The sequence below is a fragment of the Prunus persica genome, chromosome G6, assembly GCF_000346465.2.
Source record: "Prunus persica cultivar Lovell chromosome G6, Prunus_persica_NCBIv2, whole genome shotgun sequence".
Lineage (NCBI taxonomy): Eukaryota > Viridiplantae > Streptophyta > Magnoliopsida > Rosales > Rosaceae > Prunus > Prunus persica.
In genome coordinates, this window is record NC_034014.1 from 6,904,101 (window position 1) to 6,925,956 (window position 21,856).

General features: G+C 35.9%; 5 protein-coding genes across 5 annotated transcripts; 1 reads left to right on the plus strand and 4 right to left on the minus strand.

Moving 5' to 3' along the window:
* Positions 754 to 2,409, minus strand: LOC18775457 (fasciclin-like arabinogalactan protein 12). The gene has a single exon (XM_007208482.2). The coding sequence runs from the start codon at positions 1,819 to 1,821 to the stop codon at positions 946 to 948; it is 876 nt and encodes a 291-aa protein (XP_007208544.1). The 5' UTR covers positions 1,822 to 2,409; the 3' UTR covers positions 754 to 945.
* On the minus strand, positions 5,616 to 7,431 carry LOC18775421 (fasciclin-like arabinogalactan protein 12). Its single transcript, XM_007207816.2, has one exon. It carries the CDS (start codon positions 6,842 to 6,844, stop codon positions 5,978 to 5,980), a length of 867 nt encoding a protein of 288 aa, XP_007207878.1. The 5' UTR covers positions 6,845 to 7,431; the 3' UTR covers positions 5,616 to 5,977.
* LOC18774767 (fasciclin-like arabinogalactan protein 12) lies at positions 9,915 to 11,237 on the minus strand. Its single transcript, XM_007207772.2, has one exon. It carries the CDS (start codon positions 11,019 to 11,021, stop codon positions 10,185 to 10,187), a length of 837 nt encoding a protein of 278 aa, XP_007207834.2. The 5' UTR covers positions 11,022 to 11,237; the 3' UTR covers positions 9,915 to 10,184.
* On the plus strand, positions 13,789 to 18,150 carry LOC18774723 (probable catabolite repression protein creC). The gene is made up of 11 exons (XM_007207972.2): positions 13,789 to 14,256; positions 14,382 to 14,681; positions 14,792 to 14,900; positions 14,984 to 15,077; positions 15,396 to 15,483; positions 15,594 to 15,677; positions 15,982 to 16,078; positions 16,158 to 16,245; positions 16,418 to 16,523; positions 16,635 to 16,727; positions 17,185 to 18,150. The coding sequence occupies exons 1-11, from the start codon at positions 14,002 to 14,004 to the stop codon at positions 17,716 to 17,718; spliced, it is 1,848 nt and encodes a 615-aa protein (XP_007208034.1). The 5' UTR covers positions 13,789 to 14,001; the 3' UTR covers positions 17,719 to 18,150.
* Positions 18,345 to 20,710, minus strand: LOC18774921 (DNA polymerase epsilon subunit C). Its single transcript, XM_007208421.2, has 4 exons — positions 20,082 to 20,710; positions 19,900 to 19,984; positions 18,884 to 18,925; positions 18,345 to 18,784 (listed from the first exon to the last, which is right to left on the minus strand). Exons 1-4 carry the CDS (start codon positions 20,544 to 20,546, stop codon positions 18,711 to 18,713), a joined length of 666 nt encoding a protein of 221 aa, XP_007208483.1. The 5' UTR covers positions 20,547 to 20,710; the 3' UTR covers positions 18,345 to 18,710.

Consider the following 21,856-nt stretch of genomic DNA (forward strand, 5'->3'; position numbering starts at 1 on the left):
CTATCTGTTTTGACTACATTTTGTTTGGAGTCTTTCTCTTCATGTAGTCCTGAATTTTCTAGCCATGACATAGAACAGATTTTGGGTGTAATGAGCGAAAATAATAATTTATATCGAAGGTCAAAGGTTTGCCACTTTCATGACCTTTTTTGAGAAACTCTAGACCTCTCTTTCTAAAAAAAACAAAAAAAACACTCCCAAAATCACATGTATTGTTATGACTTGATTTTTTCAAGCTTTATATAATATTTTTATTATTATTCTAAATTTGCAATCTTAGTTGGGATGTCTATGCCAGAGTTTTTTCGATCCTGCGTAGTCGTTAATGGAAGCGCACCAAATTATCTTAATTTTGATGTTAGATCGCTCCGTTATTGTTATGTCCCTTTGTGACTAGTGGCTTTTTTGACTAAATTATGAATGCAATCACATAATTTCTCCGAAAACAAAAAAAGAGTTCAAAGGTTCATGATACTAAAGGGGTCATGATGTCAAAACAATAATGTTATTGGGACCGAACTTACTACTTTTTCGCATTTCTTTTTATGTATTGTATGATTTCATGTATGATTGATTCTAAGACTATTTTTATAGCATAAGGATAGCTTGAATTTTTATGAATACAAGCAATAGGTTAGAGTTTTTCGTTTCTAGTTTACCATTCACGATCACTCTTATTCTAAAATACATTCAAAATGGTACTCCAAAAGTGAAAAATGATGAATTATCAAAAAGACCCATGTACTCATTTTCTGGAGGAATTTACACAAGTTTCTCAAAATAAACAGAAGCCCAAGATGAAATGCAAATGAAATTACTATTACAGATACAAAAAACCAAAACAAAACAAGAAGCCAATGAAGTGCAACAAAACAGTATTAATCTCGCATACAGATCACATTTCTGACATGCAATACAACAATTATTACCCTACAAACAATTTTGTCAACAAAAGCTTAATGCTGCAGCAGCAACCATAGCAACTGCAATGGAGACAATGCCATTAAATTTGGGGATCAGAGTAGGCACAGCACCAGACTTCGTCAATTCAGTAACAGGACTGTCATCAGATGATGACGTCTTTTTAGGCTTCTCTTGCACCGGAGCCGGTGCTGGTGAAGGTGGGTGATGCTTGGGAGCAAAAACACCATAAGGCTGGAGCACACTGTCAAGTTGGTAAATAGCAATTTGACTATCAGAGTAGACAGTACCTGAAATGGAGGTGTTGACAAGACCAGTTGATATGTTGACTGCCTTGCCTGAAGTGGTAATGTTTAGAGGATACTCAAATCCATCTCCAGCTTGGGTCCTCACTGGGTTGCTGAGAGTTTGGAAGTTTTGGATTGTGAGAAAATCTGGGATCAGATGGAATTGTAAGAGCTGGACTTTTTGCTCATCGCTCAAAGAGTTGAGTGAGCCTGTGCTGAGCTTTGAGAAGGCACTGTCAGTGGGGGCTAAAACGGTGAGTTGGCTATTTGAGTTGTTGAGTTGTTTGTAGAGCTGGTTGTCTACTTGGGTGCTTTTCAAAAGGCGGATTAAGACATTGAAGCCACCTGCTTTTTCAAGGATTTTGGTGATGTTGGTTGGGCCTGCAGGTGCAGGGGCATCAGCTGGTGGTGCTGGAACTGCTGGCCCTGTAATTGATGGGGCAGCTGGGGCAATTGGGGCTGCTGGGGCAATTGGGGCAGCTGGGGTAGCTGGGGCGGCAGGAGCAGCCGGAGCAGCAGCAGGAGCTTGGGATATGATTTTGGTGCAATGGGAAAGGAAGATGAGTGTAAGTGTGAGTGAGAAAAGAGGCTGATTCTGAAGCTTCATCATCATGTTTTTGAGTGTGGTGGGTTTTGGTTTCTTAATTTGCTTGAAAACAAGTAATGCCAATGCAGGAGTGGTGCTTGCACAAGGTGTTTGCTATTTTGTGCAAGTGTTTGATTGAGTTTTGAGGGGAATGGAGAGGGATTTTGTAAGTGGTGGGAGATGAGGGATTTAGGTGAGGAGGGTGATAATTATTTGATCAGTTATACAACCTTCGCAGTTAGCATGTCTGTCTTTGTTGGGAAGGTGAGAGAGAGGAAATGAAGATATAGTGAGATTGTGGTGTTAGAGCTACTAGTTTGCTTTCATCTAATCATTTGGTGTTTAAGATTTGCCTAGTTAGATTGTGGCGTTAGAGCTACTAGTTAATTTGCTTTTATCTAATCATTTGGGGTTCAGGATTTACCTCCACAAAAGCCTAAAGCTTGTTTTGTTTCTAATTAAAATTTTCTTCTATTAACTTCCTCCCCCGAAAATTAACATAGTGGTTGCGTACGAACCTTAGGTCCCCAAAATTATTTTCTCTTTCTCATATTATTCTGCTTTAGCTCCCTCCCTTTCTTCTCAGTCTCTCTCTGAGCCTCTCTTTATTAAACAAATACGATATGTGACTAGAGTTCTCCTAAGGTATACAATATTACAATTTAAAGAAGAATTTACTTTTCTAGATGGTTTTCTTTGTTTTAGGTAATTTGAGATGGTGATGCTTCGATGCAATTATCAAGTATCTATTTTGATTTTTTATTACATTTTGTTTGGAGTGTTTTCTTCTTCATGTGGTCTTAATTTTTTATTTTTTTTAACCATAATATATAAACATATTTTTGGGTAACGAAAAAATGTCTTTTTCATATATATATTAATACACAATGCATGATAGGACGTTGAATTCTAGAGCCTCACTTTGAAGTAAGGGTGGAACCATGATTTTTCATATTAATTTTGGTTATTTTTGTGGCTTTTGTATTTATTTTTAGATTTTCTTCCTAATGTTGCAGTTTCATCCAGATCAAGCTCAGTTTTGGCGTGCGATATGATCTCTGCTGTTATGTGGTCTGGTGCGATTGTGTTTGTTTTCTTCTCTTTTTTTCATTTTTCTTTGTTCTAAAGTGATTTTTGTGGTTCAATCTTCTTTTTTTACTGTTGTTTCAGTTTTACCGTGAAGCTCTGTTTTTCTATTGTTGAGGTATGTATTTTCTTTATCAGATCAGTTTTTATAAGTTGATTTTTCAACTCTTTGATGTAGTATTTATTTTAGTTCTGGCTTTTTTTAGGTGTTGCTTGGTTGGGGATTTTCGTAGATTTTGCTGTTGAGGTATGAGTACATTGAATTTGTTGTTCGTTTACAATTTTGATCTTATTTTGTTTTGTTTTGTTTTGTTTTTTGATTATATTACGTTTTGATTTCTTTAGGCTACTTCTTTCTATGTGATGCATTGTAGTTTATATTTTTTATTTGTTGATTTGATTTGTTTAGGTTGTTTGTTACTTAGTTATGTCATGTAGTTTTTCGTCTTGACATGATGATTTTATTGTGTTAGTGGTTTTCCCATACTGGCTGGTGGCTTGTAATTTTTAGTTTTTATTTTCTTTGGGATGTTGCTTACCCGGTGCTGCAAGAAGATAAACTAATGCTGCAAGATCCTAAAACGCATTGTTGTTTATGTCTAGTGATTTTTTACTAATTTATTTTCATTTTTCATTTTCAAGGGTAATAGAGGTTTGTGTGATTGCAGAGTGTACTTATAAGTCCGAAATAGTCAAAATTGGTTTTATTTTTGTTTTTGTTATGGTTTATATCATTAATATCTACATTGTTTTGTTATAGAGTAGTAGTTTATTATAGTTTTTGTTTTTTGTTGCAATTTCTTTTTTTGTTTGCAGTTTCTGTTTTTGTTTACTTCATTGATATTACTTGAATTTGATAGTATTTTATCGTAATTTCTGTTAGCTATGTGAAGGTGTTTTTGCTCTTGCAATTCAGTTTGGTTGCTTTTGGCTTTTAGTTTAGTTTTGAATTTGGGGAGGTGGTTTGGGTTGTGTTTGTTATAGGGTGATGATAGATTGTTGTTTTGAGGGTTGTTCGAGAGTCTTTGGCTCAAATTCGACAATACAGTTTCAGTTTCGGTACAATTTTTCCATAAAATTGTTGTGTTTTTTGCGTTTTAAGTACATTTGTTTAAGAATCATTTCAGTTTTAGTTATGTTCTTTTTCTATAATTTCTTTTTTACTTTTCAATTCATTGATATCTACGTTATTTTGTTATAGAATAGTAGTTGATTGTAGTTTCGGTTTGTTTATTTCATTTACTATTTTTGTGTCACTTCACTGATATTTATATTATTTTGTTATAGAATAGTAGTTGATTGCATTTTTTTGTCTTTTTGCAATTTTCGTTTTTGTTGTGTTTTTCTCAGAGTTGTAAATGATTGAAGTTTCTGTGTTCGTTTTACTTCATTGATATCTACATTGTTTTGCTTTAGAGTAGTAGCTTATTGCTTCTTCTTTTTTTTAGATTGTTTTGTTTTATATTAATAGTTGATTGTAGTATTTGTGTTTGTTTCACTTCATTGGTATCTGCATTACTTTGTTATAAAATTAGTAGTTGATTGCAGTTTTTGTTATTTATTTATTATTATAAGGATTATGATTTGTTATAGGTTGATGATCGATTATAGTTTTGGAGGTAGTTTTGGAGTGTTTGGATGAAATTCTGCAGTGCAGTTTTGGTTTCATTATAATTGGTTTTCTAGAATTTACATTTTAAGTACATGCGATAAAGGATCATTTGGGTTTTATTTATATTTTTTTGGGTAGTGCAATTTATGTTTTTGTTTTACTATATACTAGCTCCTTGACACATGTTCACGCATGTGCCAATTGGTTTTCTTTTTCTTTTTTATTTTATTTTTAGAATTAATAAAAGATTAGGGTAGTTATGTTCCATAAAAGTAGGACCTATTATCTTATTTTGTTTTTAATTTTAATTTTTTTAATATTAAAAAATGTGAATTTACCATATTATCCTCATTTAATTAATAATTTCAATTCTTAATGTTTGAATTAACAAAGGGCATTTTCTGGTATTTTGAATGCTTCACCATTCTCTGCCTTTTGCTTTATATATATAGAAATATACTTTTTTTCAAAAATTTTAAATTTATTTTAGAATTAAAAAAGATAATAGGTAGTTGTGTTCCATAAAAATAGGATCTATTATTTGATTTTTCTTTTAATTTTAAATTTTTTTAATATGAAAAAGTGTGAATTTACCATATTATTCTCATTTAATTAATAATTTCAATTCTTAATTTTGCATTAACCAAGGGCATTTTTTGGTATTTTGAATGTTTCACCATTCTCTGCATTTTGCTTTATATATACTAGCCCATCGGCGCATGCTCAAGCATGTGCCAATTGGTTTTCTTTTTTCTTTTATATTTTATTTTAGAAATAAGAAAAGATAACATGAGTAGTTATGTTCCATAAAAGTATGACCGATTATATAATTTTATTTTATTTTAATATGAAAAAAATGTGAATTTACCATATTATCCTCATTTAATTAATCATTTCAATTCTTAATGTTTGAATTAACTAAGGACATTTTCTGGTATTTTGAATGTTTCATCATTCTCTGTTTTTTGCTTTATATATATACTAATATAAGAAAATGTCCAGAAAATGTCAGAATGATGAAACATTCAAAATACCAGAAAATATCCTTAGTTAATTCAAATATTAAGAATTAAAATTATTAATTAAATGAGGATAATATGGTAAATTCACACTTTAAAAAAAAAAATAATGGATCCTATTTTTATGGAACACTTTTTAATTCTAAAAAAAAATTTATTCTTAGAATACATTCAAAATTGTACTCCAAAAGTGAAAAAGGATTGATCAAGACGCATGTACTAATTTTGTGGAAGAATTTACACAAGTTTCTCAAAATACACAGAAACCGAAGATGAATACAAATGAAAATATTACAGATACAAAGAACAAAACAGATAAGAACCCAACGAAAAATTTAACCAAACAGTATTGGTCTCACATACAGATCACATTTCTGACATGCATAACAACAATTATTCCAAACCAGTCACCGTACATCATTACCCTTCAAATTCAATCCAACTCCAATTGGAACAAACAATTTTTTCAACAAAAGCTTAATGCTGCAGCAGCAACCATAGCAACTGCAATGGAGACAATGCCATTAAATTTAGGGATCAGAGTAGGCACAGCACCAGACTTCGTCAATTCAGCAACAGGACTGTCATCAGATGATGACGTCTTTTTAGGCTTCTCTTGCACCGGAGACGGTGCCGGTGAAGGTGGATGATGCTTGGGAGCAAAAACACCATAAGGCTGGAGCACACTGTCAAGTTGGTAAATAGCAATTTGACTATCAGAGTAGACAGTGCCTGAAATGGAGGTGTTGACGAGACCAGATGATATGTTGACTGCCCTGCCTGATGTGGTAATGTTTAGTGGGTACTCAAATCCATCTCCAGCTTGGGTCCTCACTGGGTTGCTGAGAGTTTGGAAGTTTTGGATTGTGAGAAAATCTGGGATCAGATGGAATTGTAAGAGCTGGACTTTTTGCTCATCACTCAAAGAGTTGAGTGAGCCTGTGCTGAGCTTTGAGAAGGCACTGTCAGTGGGGGCTAAAACGGTGAGTTGGCTATTTGAGTTGTTGAGTTGGCTGTAGAGCTGGTTGTCAACTTGGGTGCTTTTCAAAAGGCGGATTAAGACATTGAAGCCACCTGCTTTTTCAAGGATTTTGGTGATGTTGGTTGGGCCTGCAGGTGCAGGGGCATCAGCTGGTGGTGCTGGAACTGCTGGCCCTGTAATTGCTGGAGCAGCTGGGGCAATTGGGGCAGCTGGGGCAATTGGGGTAGCTGGGGCTGCAGGAGCAGCCGGAGCAGCAGCAGGAGCTTGGGATATGATTTTGGTGCAATGGGAAAGGAAGATGAGTGTAAGTGTGAGTGAGAAAAGAGGCAGATTCTGAAGCTTCATCATCATGTTTTTGAGTGTGGTGGGTTTTGGCTTCTTAATTTGCTTGAAAACAAGTAATGCCAATGCTGGAGTGGTGCTTGCACAAGGTGATTGATATTTTGTGCAAGTGTTTGATATGAGTTTTGGGGGAATGGAGAGGGTTTTTATAAGTGGTGGGAGATGAGGGATTTAGGTGAGGAGGGTGATAATTATTTGATCAGATATACACCCTTCGCAGTAAGCATGTCTGTCTTTGTTGGGAAGGTGAGAGAGAGGAAATGTAAGAGTGAGATTGTGGTGTTATAGCTACTAGTTTGCTTTCATCTAATCATTTGGTGTTTAGGATTTGCCTTGTTAGCTAATCATTTGGGGTTCAGGATTTACCTCCACAGAAGCCCAACGCTTGTTTTGTTTCTAATTAAAACTTTCTTCTATTAACTTCCTACCCCGAAGAGTCCTAACCTTCGGGGTCCCGAAAATTATCTAATCATTTGGATCCCGACAATTGTCTTCTCTTTCTCATATTATTCTGCTCTAGCTCCCTCCTCCTCTTTCTTTTCTTCTCCATCTCTCTCTCAGCCTCTCTCTATTAAACAAATACGAGATGTGACTCGAGTTCTCCTAAGGTATACAATATTACAATTTGACTCAATCCACAAAAGCCTAACGCTTTTATCTAATCATGTAGGCTAATGCTGCAAGATCCTAAAATGCATTGTTGTATCAACATCTTGAAACACAATTTGCTAATGTATGTATAAATTGTGATAACTAAGCACTCTTGGAATGTACTTAGCACTCTGTCTGTTGAGTTTGGATGGAATAATACTTAGCACTCTCTCTGTTTTGTGTAATTGGGGGCTCTAGGCCCACACAAACTAACTACGTGTTTTTAGCAGTTGGTGTACCAGTATTGCATGGGTTCCCAAAGGCAACGGTGTTTTTGTTGCTGCTCATGCTGATGGAAACTTATATGTGTATGAGAAGGCAAGCCTTAATCTTCAGCTTTTCTTTTCTAAATGCTATTTTCTTCTTGTCTGGTTTTACTGTTTCTCTTGTTCTACTACATAAACTAAAATCAGTGTAATGCAGTTTTTGTCTCAAATTTGGGTTATGTTTGTTATAGGTTGAGGATGAATTGTTGTTTTGGAGATTGTTCGGGAGTCTTTGGCTCAAATTCTGCAATGTAGTTTCGGTTTCGGTACAATTAGTTTTTCCATAAAAATGTTGTTCTGTTTACGTTTTAAGTAAATTTGTTTAGGGATCATTTCAATTTTAGTTATGTTCTTTTTCTGAATAAAAAAAATTTATATTCATTGATATCTACATTATTTTGTTATAGAATAGTAGTTGATTGTAGTTTTTGTTTGTTTTTTTCATTTACTATGATTATGTCACTTCACTAATATCTATATTATCCTGGGATAGTCTAGTAGTTGATTGCATTTTTTTTTTCTTTTTGCAGTTTCTGTTTTTGTTGTATTTTTCTTAGAGTTATAAATGATTGAAATTTATGTGTTCGTTTTACTCCATTGATATCTACATTGTTTTGCTTTAGAGTAGTGGTTTTATTGCAGTTTTTGTTTTTACATTCTTTTGCTTTATTGCAGTTTTGTGTTTGTTTCACTTCAATGGTACCTACATTACTTGGTTATAAAAGTAGTAGTTGATTGCAATTTCTGTTTTTTTGTTTATTATAAGGATTATGATTTTTATAGGTTGATGATCGATTATAGTTTTGGAGGTGATTCTGGAGTGTTTGGCTGAAATTATGCAGTGCAGTTTTGGTTTCGTTAAAATTTGTTTTCTAGAATCTGCAGTGCAATTTACGTTTGACGTACATTTGATAAGAGATCATTTGAGTTTTATTTATGTTTTTTTAAGGCAGTGCATTTCTGTTTTTGTTTTACTATTAAATGAGGATAATATGGTAAATTCACACTTTTTCATATTAAACAAATTAAAAATAAAAGAAAATTCAGATAATGGATCCTATTTTTATGGAACACAACTACCCATTATCTTTTTAATTCTAAAATAAATTTAAATTTATAAATAAAATAAAAAAAACTCCCTCAGACCCGGAAGCGCGTTCGAAAAGGCTAGTATATATATATATATGTTGTTTTGTATTGCAGTTTATCTATATATATAAAGCAAAAGGCAGAGAATGGTGAAACATTCAAAATACCAGAAAATGCCCAACATTAAGAATTCAAATTATTAATTAAATGAGGATAATATGGTAAATTCACACTTTTTCATATTTAAAAAAATTAAAAGAAAAAGAAAAAGCAGATAATGGATCCTATTTTTATGAAACACAACTACCCATTATCTTTTTTAATTCTAAAATAAATTTACTTATTTTTTTAAAAAAACTTCTCGCAAGCGCGGAAGCGCGTGCAGAGAGGCTAGTATTATATAAACCTAAAACATACCAACATAATATACATAAGGGTTTAAAATTTATAAGATTTTGTAACTTTAAATTGATTTATTCATGTATAACTCTAGAGCATGAGGGATTTGGGATAAATTGTGCGTGAAGTGGTGTTGAATATATTATATATATATATATTTTTTAAAGTTGACTGTTAATATAAATATTATGTAACTAAACAAATATCATAAAAATAAGGTTAGTATAGTGGTTTGTAATTGAGGCTTCCTTCTTTGAGGGTCAAGGAGGCGACGGTGGTGGCTGGCTGGAGGTGGGTCACAGGACATGTGGCATAGGATGATTGACTTCAAATAAATTGGTTAAAATATAAAAGAAGTGACAATGTGTGTAATTTTTAGATTTTTTATTATATTATTGTAAAATTGGATAGTATATTTTAGTCATTGAGCTTATCTAGAATAAGTAAAATTCTCTTATCAGATACCACATTGTTATAGTATATATTGATCTTATACCAAAACTCCCTAGATTTTGTACATCTCTCTTATAACGGGGTTCAAAATGTAGTAAAATTTTATTGATTGTTGGTACGTCACACTTATAATATTGTGCACACCTCAACAAATTTCGTGTTCATATGCTGAAGCATTCAAGATCAATTTATTCTAAAAATTCAAAATGGTACTCCAAAAGTGAAAAAGGATTGATCAAAACCCATGTACTAATTTTGTGGAGGAATTTACACAAGTTTCTCAAAATACAAAGAAACCGAAGATGATTACAAATGAAAATATTACAGATACAAAGAACAAAACAGATGAGGAACCCAATGAAAAATTTAACTAAACAGTATTGGTCTCACATACAGATCACATTTCTGACATGCATAACAACAATTATTCCAAACCAGTCACCGGACATCATTACCCTTCAATCCAACTCCAATTGGAACAAACAATTCTGTCACAAAAAGCTTAACGCTGCAGCAGCAACCACAGAAACTGCAATGGAAACAACGCCATTAAGTTTGGAGATCAGAGTAGGCACAGCACCAGACTTCACTTGAGAAACAGGACTGTCATCAGATGACGTCTTCTTAGGCTTCTCTTGCGCAGGAGCCGGTGCCGGTGAAGGTGGCTGAGGCTTGGGAGCAAAAACACCATAAGGCTTGAGCACACTGTCAACTTGGTAAATAGCCAATTGGCCATCAGAGTAGACAGTGCCTGAAATGGAGGTGTTGACAAGACCTGTTGTTATGTTGACTGCCCTGCCTGATGTGGTGATGTTTAGTGGGTACTCAAATCCATCTCCAGCTTGGGTTCTCACTGGGTTGCTGAGTGTTTGGAAGTTTTGGACTGTGAGAAAATCTGGGATCAGATGGAATTGTAACAGCTGGACTTTTTGCTCATCACTCAAAGAGTTGAGTGATCCTGTCTTGAGCTGTGAGAAGCCATTATCGGTTGGCGCTAAAATTGTGAGTTCACTGTTTGAGTTGTTGAGTTGGCTGTAGAGCTGGTTATCAACTTGGGTGCTTTTCAAAAGGCGGATAAAGATGTTGAAGCCACCTGCTTTTTCAAGGATTTTGGTGATGTTGGTTGGGCCTAGTGATGCAGGGGCATCGGCTGGTGGTGATGGCACTGCCGGCCCGGTAATTGATGGGGCAGCAGGGGCAGCCGGGGCAACTGGGGCAGCTGGGGCAGCTGGGGCAGCAGCAGGGGCTTGGGCTAAGATTTTGGTGCATTGGGAGAGGGAGATGAGCAGGAGTGTAAGTGAGAAGAGAGGCTGATTCATCATCTTCATTTTGAGTGTACTTGGATTGGATGTGGCTTCTTAATTTGCTTGGAAACAATTAAGAAGCACAAGGTGTTTGATATTTGGAGAAGGTGTTTGATATGAGTTTTGAGGGTAAGGAGGAGGGTTTTTATTTGTGGTGGGAGAGGAGGGATTAGGTGAGAGAAACTTAATTCTGTGAGCAGTAATGCAACCTTAGTAGTTAACATGTCTGTCTTTGTTGGGAAGGAGAGAATGAATGCAAAGTGAGATTAGGGTGTCAGAGCTACTAGTTTGCTTGGGAAAGCAGGAAGAAGAAAAAAAGAAAGCAAATCAAGTGGGTGTGGGCAAATAAAGCTACAGAAGTGTGTGATTGCTTTGTTTTCACTTATAATATGTATGCTTTAGGCAAAGGTAAAAAAAAACCATGAAATCAAATAAAGAGATGCATATGCCGAGCTTAATACCAAACCAGAAATAAAGAGATGCACATGATTTGCTTGCAATAACAAACTTACGAAAGAAGTGTGGGTTTTTGCTTTTGCAAGAGCAAATGATGATGATGATTGATGAGGATTTGCAACTTGTACATATGCCCTATGTATGGCCCAACCTCATGGATAAAATCCCTTGCTCTGTGTCTCTGCTGATTGCTCCAAGGAGGTCACCTTCACAGATCTTTCTATTTTCCTTTTGGGTTTTTTGGTGCAGGGACCTCTATCAGTTGACGTAGCCATGTTGATTCTGAAATTTCTCTTTCTATGTGTTTCATTGAAGCAACTTATAATAAATTGAACATGTTCACTTCATATGTAAATAATTACATTATAATTAAAGTCAAAACCAAATCTGTGAAACTGTACGTGAGAGCGAGAGCTGAACCATGTTAGGGCTGCTCTAGGGGTTCTTTTTACAATTAGCCCACCTCTCCTAAGCTCATATGCAATAGTTCACACATTTATAAGCAAAAAAAGACCAGACATTCAACTTCAACAAACTTGGCTGTATTTTTTTTTCTTTTCTGGTATATGTAAGTTGAAAACTTTAACAATTAGCATACCTCCATACGTTATCTATATCTCACACTAAAAAAATGAAAACTAAAAATAAAAAACGAAAGCATATGTGGGTTAGATTAGTTGGTCAAGGCAGTGCGGCCATCCCCTTCGATCCCCCTCCATTTACATTAGAGTAGTTTAGAATAGTCAAAAAGTCATTTTTGGTCCCTCTAGTTTCAATTTGATCAATTTTTTCCCTATAGTTTCAATTCCGAGCAATTTAAGAACAACCCCCAATTTATTGTCAAATTACTATAATATGGAAGGACATTTCGGTCCAACTTACAACCCTTCCATAATCACCCCAACAAAAACCCAGCAGCCCCTACCCAAGATAAAATAGGGACTTGAGACTTGAAAGCATAAGAAAAACTACATTAGGGGTTGCTTTGGTGGCTAGGGAATAGTTGTGGAGGGGATGCAAAATTAGACCGAAATACCCCTCTATATTAAAGTAATTTCACAAAAAATTGAAGATTATCTTTGAATTGTTCGAAATTGAGACTATAAGGACAAAATTAATTAAATTAAAACGACATTGACCAAAATAATAAAAGTAACAAACTATACGAACCAAACATTATTTTTTACCTTTAGAATATCCCACTAATTGTCTTTGTTGTCTAGGCATCGTAGGCCTCTAAAAGTTGAGTAACGACAAGTAGTAGAGAATCAATTGTACTTTTACTTAGCTGATACTATATTGAACAGAGAGAGAGAGAAGAAAACTAAGAGCCCATCAGCCTTGTCATCTCCAGTTACAAATATTAGCCCATCTTAGAAACCCACATGGAGCCAACCCAACCCAAATAGTGAACGCACAACAAAATGAAAGGAAAGGAGGCAGTGGCAATTGAGGATACGACTTTATGCCCGACATGAAGTTTTTAACTGTTTTTTTGTTGGGATATCCGTCATGGATTTTTAGCGGTTTAGGTTGATAGTTACTTGACACACGAACACTGATAATAAACAAGTCAAGTTAATGTAAAATTCAACAATTCAATTTCCACACAATAAATACAATTAACTAGTATAACATGAATTCAACTTCTTGTTGCGTTTAGTTATTGAAGAAGTTGTATTCATATTCAATACCTTCATTGCTTTGTACTTATTTTGAAGAAATTAATTTTTTTCATTAATATGTAATGTATTAAGTGTTGTATAATAATATGACATTCCTTCTTTTATTATTATAGTTTTATAAGTATTCATTGACTAAGTGAAACTTTATCTTATAAGTAATCCATAAGGGAGAGGTTTTGTTTAGAAATTAAGAAAATAATTATATATGTGAGTTAATTTGAATCACTTTACAAATAAACTAAAATAAGATAACACACCACTTAGTATAAAGTTATTCGTTATTTTTCTTATGTACACATGAAATGTCATTACTTAAAATAAGATAACACACCACTAATTCAGTGTTAGTTAAATTGGAGTAGCCCAAACTTTTAATTTGCTCTCAAGTAATTTTAAATTTATAACTTTATGATACCCGTATGTGTGAGTTTCCCTTACCTTTCTTAAATTTGAAAAAAAGTAAATGATAACACATCATTTACTTTGCAACACAAACACGAAATGACACAAATGGTCAAACTCCTCTAGTGTTTCTTTTTTCTTTTTCAAATTTTCTACAAGTTAACAACCAGCAAACACGTGGACTTGCCCTCATCCTTCCTAACACTGACCTCCATCTCCATTTGTTCTCTAAAGTGCAAACTCCAAAGTCAACCACGTTCCAAATAGAAGAAAACAAAAACCACACTTTCCTTTTCCTTTCCCACTTTCACAATCTCATCGGAGACACCAATACACCGCGAAGCACCCGATCCCTCCTCTCGGCGAGAAGAAGAACAGCATACAAGAAAAGAGCACCCAGTCAAAAACACTCTACGATGTTGTTTCTGTGTTAGAGTCTGTTACTCTGAATTTCGTCCACGATGTTCAACAACGGCTACAACAACAACAACAACAGAAACGGATTGAACTCGATGTCGCCCACATCATCATCGACAACGACGACGACCCAAACGACGTCGTCTTCTTCGTCTTCCTCAGCAGCAACAACAAATTCCCAAACCCAGTCCCTTATAAAGGCCTATTTCAAAACCCCAGAGGGCCGCTACAAGCTTCACTCGGAGAAGACTCGGCCTCCCAATCTCCTTCCTTATTCGTACGCCAAGTCAATTTCTCAGGTACCCAAACGAATTTAATTGATGAGTGTGATCCAAACAGGGCCTAATTAATTGCTGGGTTAGTTGTCTCTCTCGCTCTCTCTCTGTTGACTCGGAGTTAGTCAGTGTTTGGTTCTGAATTTTAGGTGACCGTAGCCCAGCTCAAGGATAAGCCTAGCCAGCCTGCGCTGACGCCCAGTTTCAGCACCACAGGAGTGAGGTCTGCGGCGGCGAGGCTGCTGGGAGGAAATGGTGGCAAAGCTCTCAGCTTTGTGGGAGGGGGTGGCTATAGCAAAACCAGCAATGGAAGTAGTAGAAGTAGTCATTTTGGAGGGTCTAATGGGACCCATTATACAAATAGTTCCAGTCACGGTGGCAAAGGGTTCTTTTTGGTTTTCAATGTTGGAGATACTGTTTATATCAGTGACCTCAATTCGCCTGACAAGGTAAATTTGGTGTTCTTTGGGATGTGTTTGGATTTTTTGTTGGGTTTGGACATTTTGGTTTTTGTTTTTTGGGAATTTTGTGTAAAGGGTTGTGGGAAATTTGTGTGCAGGATCCTATAAAATCATTGCATTTTAGTAATTCGAATCCGGTGTGTCATGCATTTGATTCTGAAGCCAAGGATGGGCATGACTTGCTTATTGGATTGAGCTCTGGAGATAGTAAGAATTTCTTTGTATATAGTCTACGGGGTCTTCTGAAGATGAGGGTGTTTGTGACTTGCTTACTCTGTGTGTTGTTGTAGTTTATTCGGTGTCTTTGAGACAGCAATTGCAAGATTCTGGAAAGAAGCTTGTTGGTGCCCAACATTATAACAAAGAAGGTTCTGTCAGTTGCAGGCAAGAATTTAGTCTCAACTTCACTTTCTGACACTTCTTTATCTGTTTACTTTGTCTTCTTTATTGTTTCTGTCGTTGTGGCTGTATGTTTCTATCGGGAATGGAAATCATCATAATTTATGGTGTACAAATGCGGGTTGTTGTATCAACCTCTTGAAATACAGTTTGCTAATGTATGTATAAATTGTGATAACTAAGCACTCTTGGAATGTACTTAGCACTCTGTCTGTTGAGTTTGGATGGAATATACTTAGCACTCTCTGTTTTGTGTAATTGGGGGCACTGGGCCCACACAAACTAACTACTTGTTTTTAGCAGTCGGTGTACCAGTATTGCATGGGTTCCCAAAGGCAACGGTGTTTTTGTTGCTGCTCATGCTGATGGAAACTTGTATGTGTATGAGAAGGCAAGCCTTAACCTTCAGCTTTTATTTTCTAAATGCTATTTTCTTCTTGTCTGGTTTTACTGTTTCTCTTGTTCTACTACATAAACTAAAATCAGTGTAATTTATTTTAGAGTAAGGATAGTGCTGCTGAATCTTCTTTCCCTGTTATAAAGGATCATACTCAATTTTCGGTGTCTCATTCAAGATCCAGTAAGGTAATATAAATGGTTAAAATTTCATTGCATGTATTAAGTAGTTCATTGTTATGCATATTTGCTGCTTATGTAAAACCTTGGCTTTTAAAGATCACCCTATTATTTTCAGGTCCAGATCATATTAATACTGTTGTTGGCCATTATAACCAACATTTTTGTTGTCGCTGCTTCTACAATACTCACATATGGCTAATCAAAATTGGAACTTTGTATTTCCTTCAAGAACCAAATATAGAACTATTGACCATCTTCCTTGGGGTTTCTTGTTTTCTTCACCTTTTTTTCCTTTTTATGTTTTATCCAGAATAATCCAATTTCCAGATGGCATATTTGCCAAGGTTCAGTAAACAGCATTGCTTACTCACCAGATGGGACATATTTGGCAACAGTTGGTAGAGATGGTATTTCTCTCTGTTAGGCTTGTGACTTTATGGATGAGTGCATCTGTTAATTGGTGTTGATGTTGGGTGCTATATGTAGGCTACTTGCGAGTATTTGACTACTCAAAAGAACAACTAATATTCGGTGGCAAGAGTTACTATGGTGCTCTTCTTTGTTGCGCCTGGAGGTAAAAAGATTTTTTTTTTTTATTTTAAATTTTAATTTCGTTGACATTTGAATTATGCTCGATCAAGTCTAAACCCTTGTGTATCACATGATGTCTTCATTAGTGATATTTGTCATTAAGAATTACGCCATATGATGCTCCTAATTGACCTTCATTACGTGTTGTTTCTCAGTCCGGATGAGAAATACATTTTGACTGGAGGGGAAGAGGATCTCGTTACAGTATGGAGCATGGAAGATCGAAAGGTAGTAGCTTGGGGTGAAGGGCACAACTCATGGGTACAGTTTCAGCAGAACTTTGTGCATATTAATTGAGTTCTCCCTCCCTCCCTCTTTTTCATTCATCATAACTCATGGAAATCTTACACCTTTTAGCCTTAATGTTTGCAGGTTAGTGGTGTGGCTTTTGACTCATATTGGTCACCACCAAGTTCAGATGACACAGAAGAAAATATTGTCTACCGTTTTGGTTCTGTGGGTCAGGTATTTGCTTTTCTTCCCTTCTCTAACCCCCCAAAAGTCAATGCTGAGATCCCATGCTTAGCTTATTTAAGAATACAAATCAGTTAAGAGCTTATCTTTATCAGCTTATAGTATTTTATATCATTCCAACTCCACCCCATCACCCCGCTAAGCTACACATTCTATCGAAATTTTCTCATGATGGTTAGTATCAAATTATATTTAGCTATAAGATTTTTTTTTTTTTTTTTCCAATGGAGACTAAATCATTTAACTCCAATAGCTAGGTGTGGGATTTTCAAAATATTGGTCTGCAGTCATGGCTGTACAAATTTGCTGGAATCAGAGACATAAACTGGGACATGATTTATTTTTTAGCCTAATATTGGTCCATGAAATATTTTCTTCTATGGTGTGACACTGTGCCAATGTTATTTGCTTGTCATGCTACTTCCACCACTTATACACATGTTTACAGGACACAAAATTGCTCCTGTGGGACTTGCCTATGGATGAGATTGTAGTGCCACTTCGCCGGAGTTCACTTGGTGGATCTCCAACGTTCAGCACCGGTAGCCAGTCATCCCATTGGGACAGCACTTGTCCAGTTGGCACTCTTCAACCTGCTCCAAGCATGCGGGACGTTCCAAAGCTCTCCCCACTAGTGGCACACTGCGTTCATTCTGAGCCCCTATCTGGCTTAGTTTTCACAGAGGAAGCAATTCTCACTGCATCTTGGGAAGGGCATGTCAAAATTTGGAAGAGACCAGGCGAACCTGAAAGTAAATCAAACTCAGAATCCCTGGTCGGTGCTAGTTCAAGGGACCAATCCCTCATGGGCAAAGGTTACACAGAATCGTCGAAAAGCAAGCCATTGTCTGAAAGTAAATCGAACAACTCAAAAACCCTGCTAGGTGCTAGTTCAAAGGACCAACAATCACTGACAAGCAAAGGCGGTGTTTTTAATTTCAAAGAAATGTCAAAAAGCAGTCGATTGGGATACCTTCCATAGAGCTGAATCTCCGTTTGAACCTGTAATTATGCCACTTCCAACGACTTGGTGCCTTCAGATTATCATGTAAATGCATACCGGCTCATCGAGTTTATTTTTAGTCAATGGCTATGCACAGAGGACGTAATCTAGCTCAAGGTAATCAACGACAATCTCTTTTAGATAAGAGGGATAGAGAGGCGTACAGAGAGATGCACTTGTTATAATTGTGGTGTTTTTTCGGTTTTTGCTAGAGTAGGTTTACAACTTACAACTCACAGTGCTCACTTAATGGTGACCGAAAATTATCCATAGAACAATACATGTACAAATGCCATTATTTTGCATCTGCAGGGGTGCAATCTTTTCATTATCCTTGTAACTTAAGAGAATCTACTTTTGTAATGATTACCTTGGTGAAAATAAAACAATATGCGTCTTCTTTGCTTGAAATTTGACTGCATTGGTGTACATGACAGAAATGTTCTTTTACAGTATAGGCCATTTCTTTTATATGGTTTTGAATATGAATGCTTGTTGGTTTGGTTTCGTGTCTAACAGAATGATTCTCTTACAGAAAATTTTATTTTCAAAGTGCACTAAATTACAAGTTAGGGGCAACCAGCTACAATTGTGGGCATATGCCATCACAAAAATCCTAAATTCAAGCATGATGAATAAATGAAATTCATGGCCACGCAACCATAAAAGACATATCAGTTGTTCTGAGGACAAAGTACCTACCATGATATCTTTCCCATTTATTTTAAAATTTCTAAAATATTGGAAATGTGAACTAGATTTTTTTTTTTGAAAATACTGCTGGTTTAGCAATCACTTGCAACAATTACACATTTGACTGCTCTCTAAGGTAATGCTGCTTTCCCAGCTCACTTGCCATCTAATGGAAGACGCCTAAAAACACAAAATTTTCATACAGCAAGTGTATCTAAAATACATTATACAGAGCCTAAAATTTCTTAGTGGCCTCGATTTAGCATGTTCTGAAACTCCTAGTCCGCTTTTGCTTCGGCTAATTTTCTCTTTGCCAATGCATCCTCCGCTTTTACTTTCTCAGGAACATAATCTATGCACATAGTTGGTTATGCATCAGGCAACATAAATTAAGGCAGAGTAATACCATATATTTAACCGTCGGAGCAATGAGTTGAAACTTAAAAGATACCTGAAAGAAAGTCATATCTCTTTCGTTTAGAGACAACTGTGGCTGAAACAAGAAGAAAGCACGTTATTATGACTGGGAATTAACATAACCTGCAATAAGCAACTAGGACTGTATGTCTCATACGTTTTAGCTCGACTGATTCGGATAATAATTGTCTTTCAAGAACTAGTTTTCCCTTGTTGACACCATTTGTACGAACTTGTAAGCGAAGTTTAGTAATCAGTTTCTAGTAAATGGATGAGAAAAAGGTTCCGTTGATAAGCTCCGCACAGTCTAACTCTAAAATGGAAAAACTTTTTAGTGCGGCAGCCAAAGGGCTTTTTCAAACACAAATGCGACTATCAGAAAAAGCAAACAAACGAAGGAAATAACAAAACAAATGAGAGGTTCTTCACTTTTAACAAAATATTCTGTACATGACTTACCCACTCTTAAGTTTTCAAGCTGTCAAATGCTTGTTTTACATTGAACAATCTAAATCAAAACACTGTTCCTTCTAACAGTACAACTTGGTGTCCATTTTTCTTATGCACAAAACATATGGCTGTCGTTAACTTGCACGCAAAATACAACACAACTCTAGTAAAGATGGCCATATGATGTTCATGAGGAATACTAATTAAGGGCATTAAAGAGGTCATTCTGAACTCCCCACTGGGTCCGTACTCTCCATTCCTTTCCAAATGGAGAGGTGCTACATTCACGAGGAAAAGGAGATGCTAACCCGATTTCCATTTTTATTTGAGCATGTAAAACAACACCTCAAACGATGAACCAAAGCATGAGAATGCAATAGCAGTATCACATTTGAGAAAAATTCTGAATATCATTTCAAAGCTATAAACCAAAAGAATTGAACCAATTTGATCCAAATGTTCAGTACTCGTAACAATGCACTAACCACAGACAAACTACTGCTACTTGTCACTTCCAAACAGATTCAAAATAAAAAGTGAAACTTTGATTTAAATCCAAAAATAAATTTATAAAAAGAGTGAGAAAGAGAAGTTACATACATAGGTGCTTGTAAGCAAGAGACTTTTTCCTATCCTTAACACAACAAGCATGTGCATCTTCACAAAACTTCTGAAGGAACTTCTCCTGCAACATAATTTAAAAAATATTTAATAATAAACAAAATAAAATAAAATAAAGATCGAAACCCTAAATACTAAAATCGAGAGGCAGAAGAGAATACAGTGGCTTTGTTGACGAGGAAAACGGCGTCGTGGCTAATGCGCATCTCCGAATCTTCGCTTCTGATAATCCTCTTAACGCGCTCCATCGGAAACGTATACGACTTCATCTCCTCTTTCTCTTCGACCTCTTCTTCTTCTTCTTGCTTCTGCTTTCGTTTCTTGTTGCTCTGCTTCGATTTCGGGGTGGGCGTTTTCGTAATTTTACCCCCATTTTGCTTTGTGTCTTTCAGGGACTCGGAGCTCGACGATGGAATCTCCTCTACGTCGGAGTCGCTCACATTGCCATTGCTGGTCTGGTTCTTGTCGCTGATCGTTTTCTTGGTGCCGGGCTTCTTTGTTTCTGTGGTTTTCTTGATGCTTGGCTTCTTTGTTTCTTGGTTTTTCTTCGGTGTAATGGCTTTGCTGCTCGGCTTCTTTGTTTCTTTGCTCTTCTTTGGTGTTGTGGCCTTTCCGGGCGTCGCCATTGTTTGGGAGCTTCCTCTGCTGCAAGTGTTTTGAATAAAATCTTGGGCTGGAAAAGGGTTTTGTTTTGGGGCTTTGGTTGTGATTTGTGAAAAGCACCTGTTTTCTCGATCTCGGAGGCCTCAAGAAGGTGAGGTATGTACACAGCCCGATACGTTGCGTTTTATTCTTGGGCCTGGCCCCTCACTACCACATTACCAAGTAAGCTTGGCATATTACTTCAACCACGGTGTCAATTGGTATTATTTGGGATCCACAATTATTTTTGTTCAGCTGTTTTCAGGATTCTCGATAAAGTAGAGTCTAAATGTTACTGGACTAAAGCAAGATTTGGCCTTTTAAAAATATATATATTACGTCAACGGAGTTTAATTTAGTAAAGAAAAAAAAGTTTGGCTTGTAAACAAGAAATCTCAAATTCAAATTTTTATGACATTATTTTTGTGTGTATATGAAAAATTCCTCTCCCTAATTTAAACTATCACTTATACTCAAAACAAATTATACATTACAAAGAAGATCCACTTGAGATCTGTAACACATACAAAATGATTAGCCTAATTGTATCAAATCAATTCATCTAGTGATTAGTTCGGCAAACCTAAGCAGAGCTAGCCCTTGCTTATCTCTCATACGTACACAACCCCTTAGTGCTTTGACCCAGCCCTCATGACCTCGGAGTTCGAGACTCCATTACCTACCAATTCTCTAAACACTGCCTAGGTAGGTCGTTTTTGCTGGTTAAACGTTTACATGTGTCGGTTTGTCGAGATACATTAACAAATCTATAGATAGAATTATTCCCAAACAATACGATGCATTAGGTTTAGGTTGTAACCATAGATTAGGTAAAATTATACCAAGATGTGTGATTTAATTGATAATATTCGAGTGCAAGAGACAAACATACTATTTTAGTCAACTGATATAATCTGCCTCACGTTTGTTAATATATGATTACACTTTCACAAAGCTAAAAATAGTACAAGGCTTTAACAGCCATGTGATTATGTCAAATTGTCAATGTGCTTGTTTGTGGCAGCAACATATTCCTGTGTCATTATTGTCCCCACTCCCCTAGTTCCCTAAAAATTCAAAGACAGATTTAAATAGAAACCATCACCATCTAAACCTCAACCACCACTCAGACCAAAATGAAATCTTAACCACTACAATAATGTCACACCAAACTTATCACGTGGTATCCTTAATCACCATTGCTACTACAATCATGTAATATTGTCCTCCTCCAAAAATATCAATCAAACTTTGTCCAACTATCCAAATTCACCACTAGGTTATTATTTGGAAA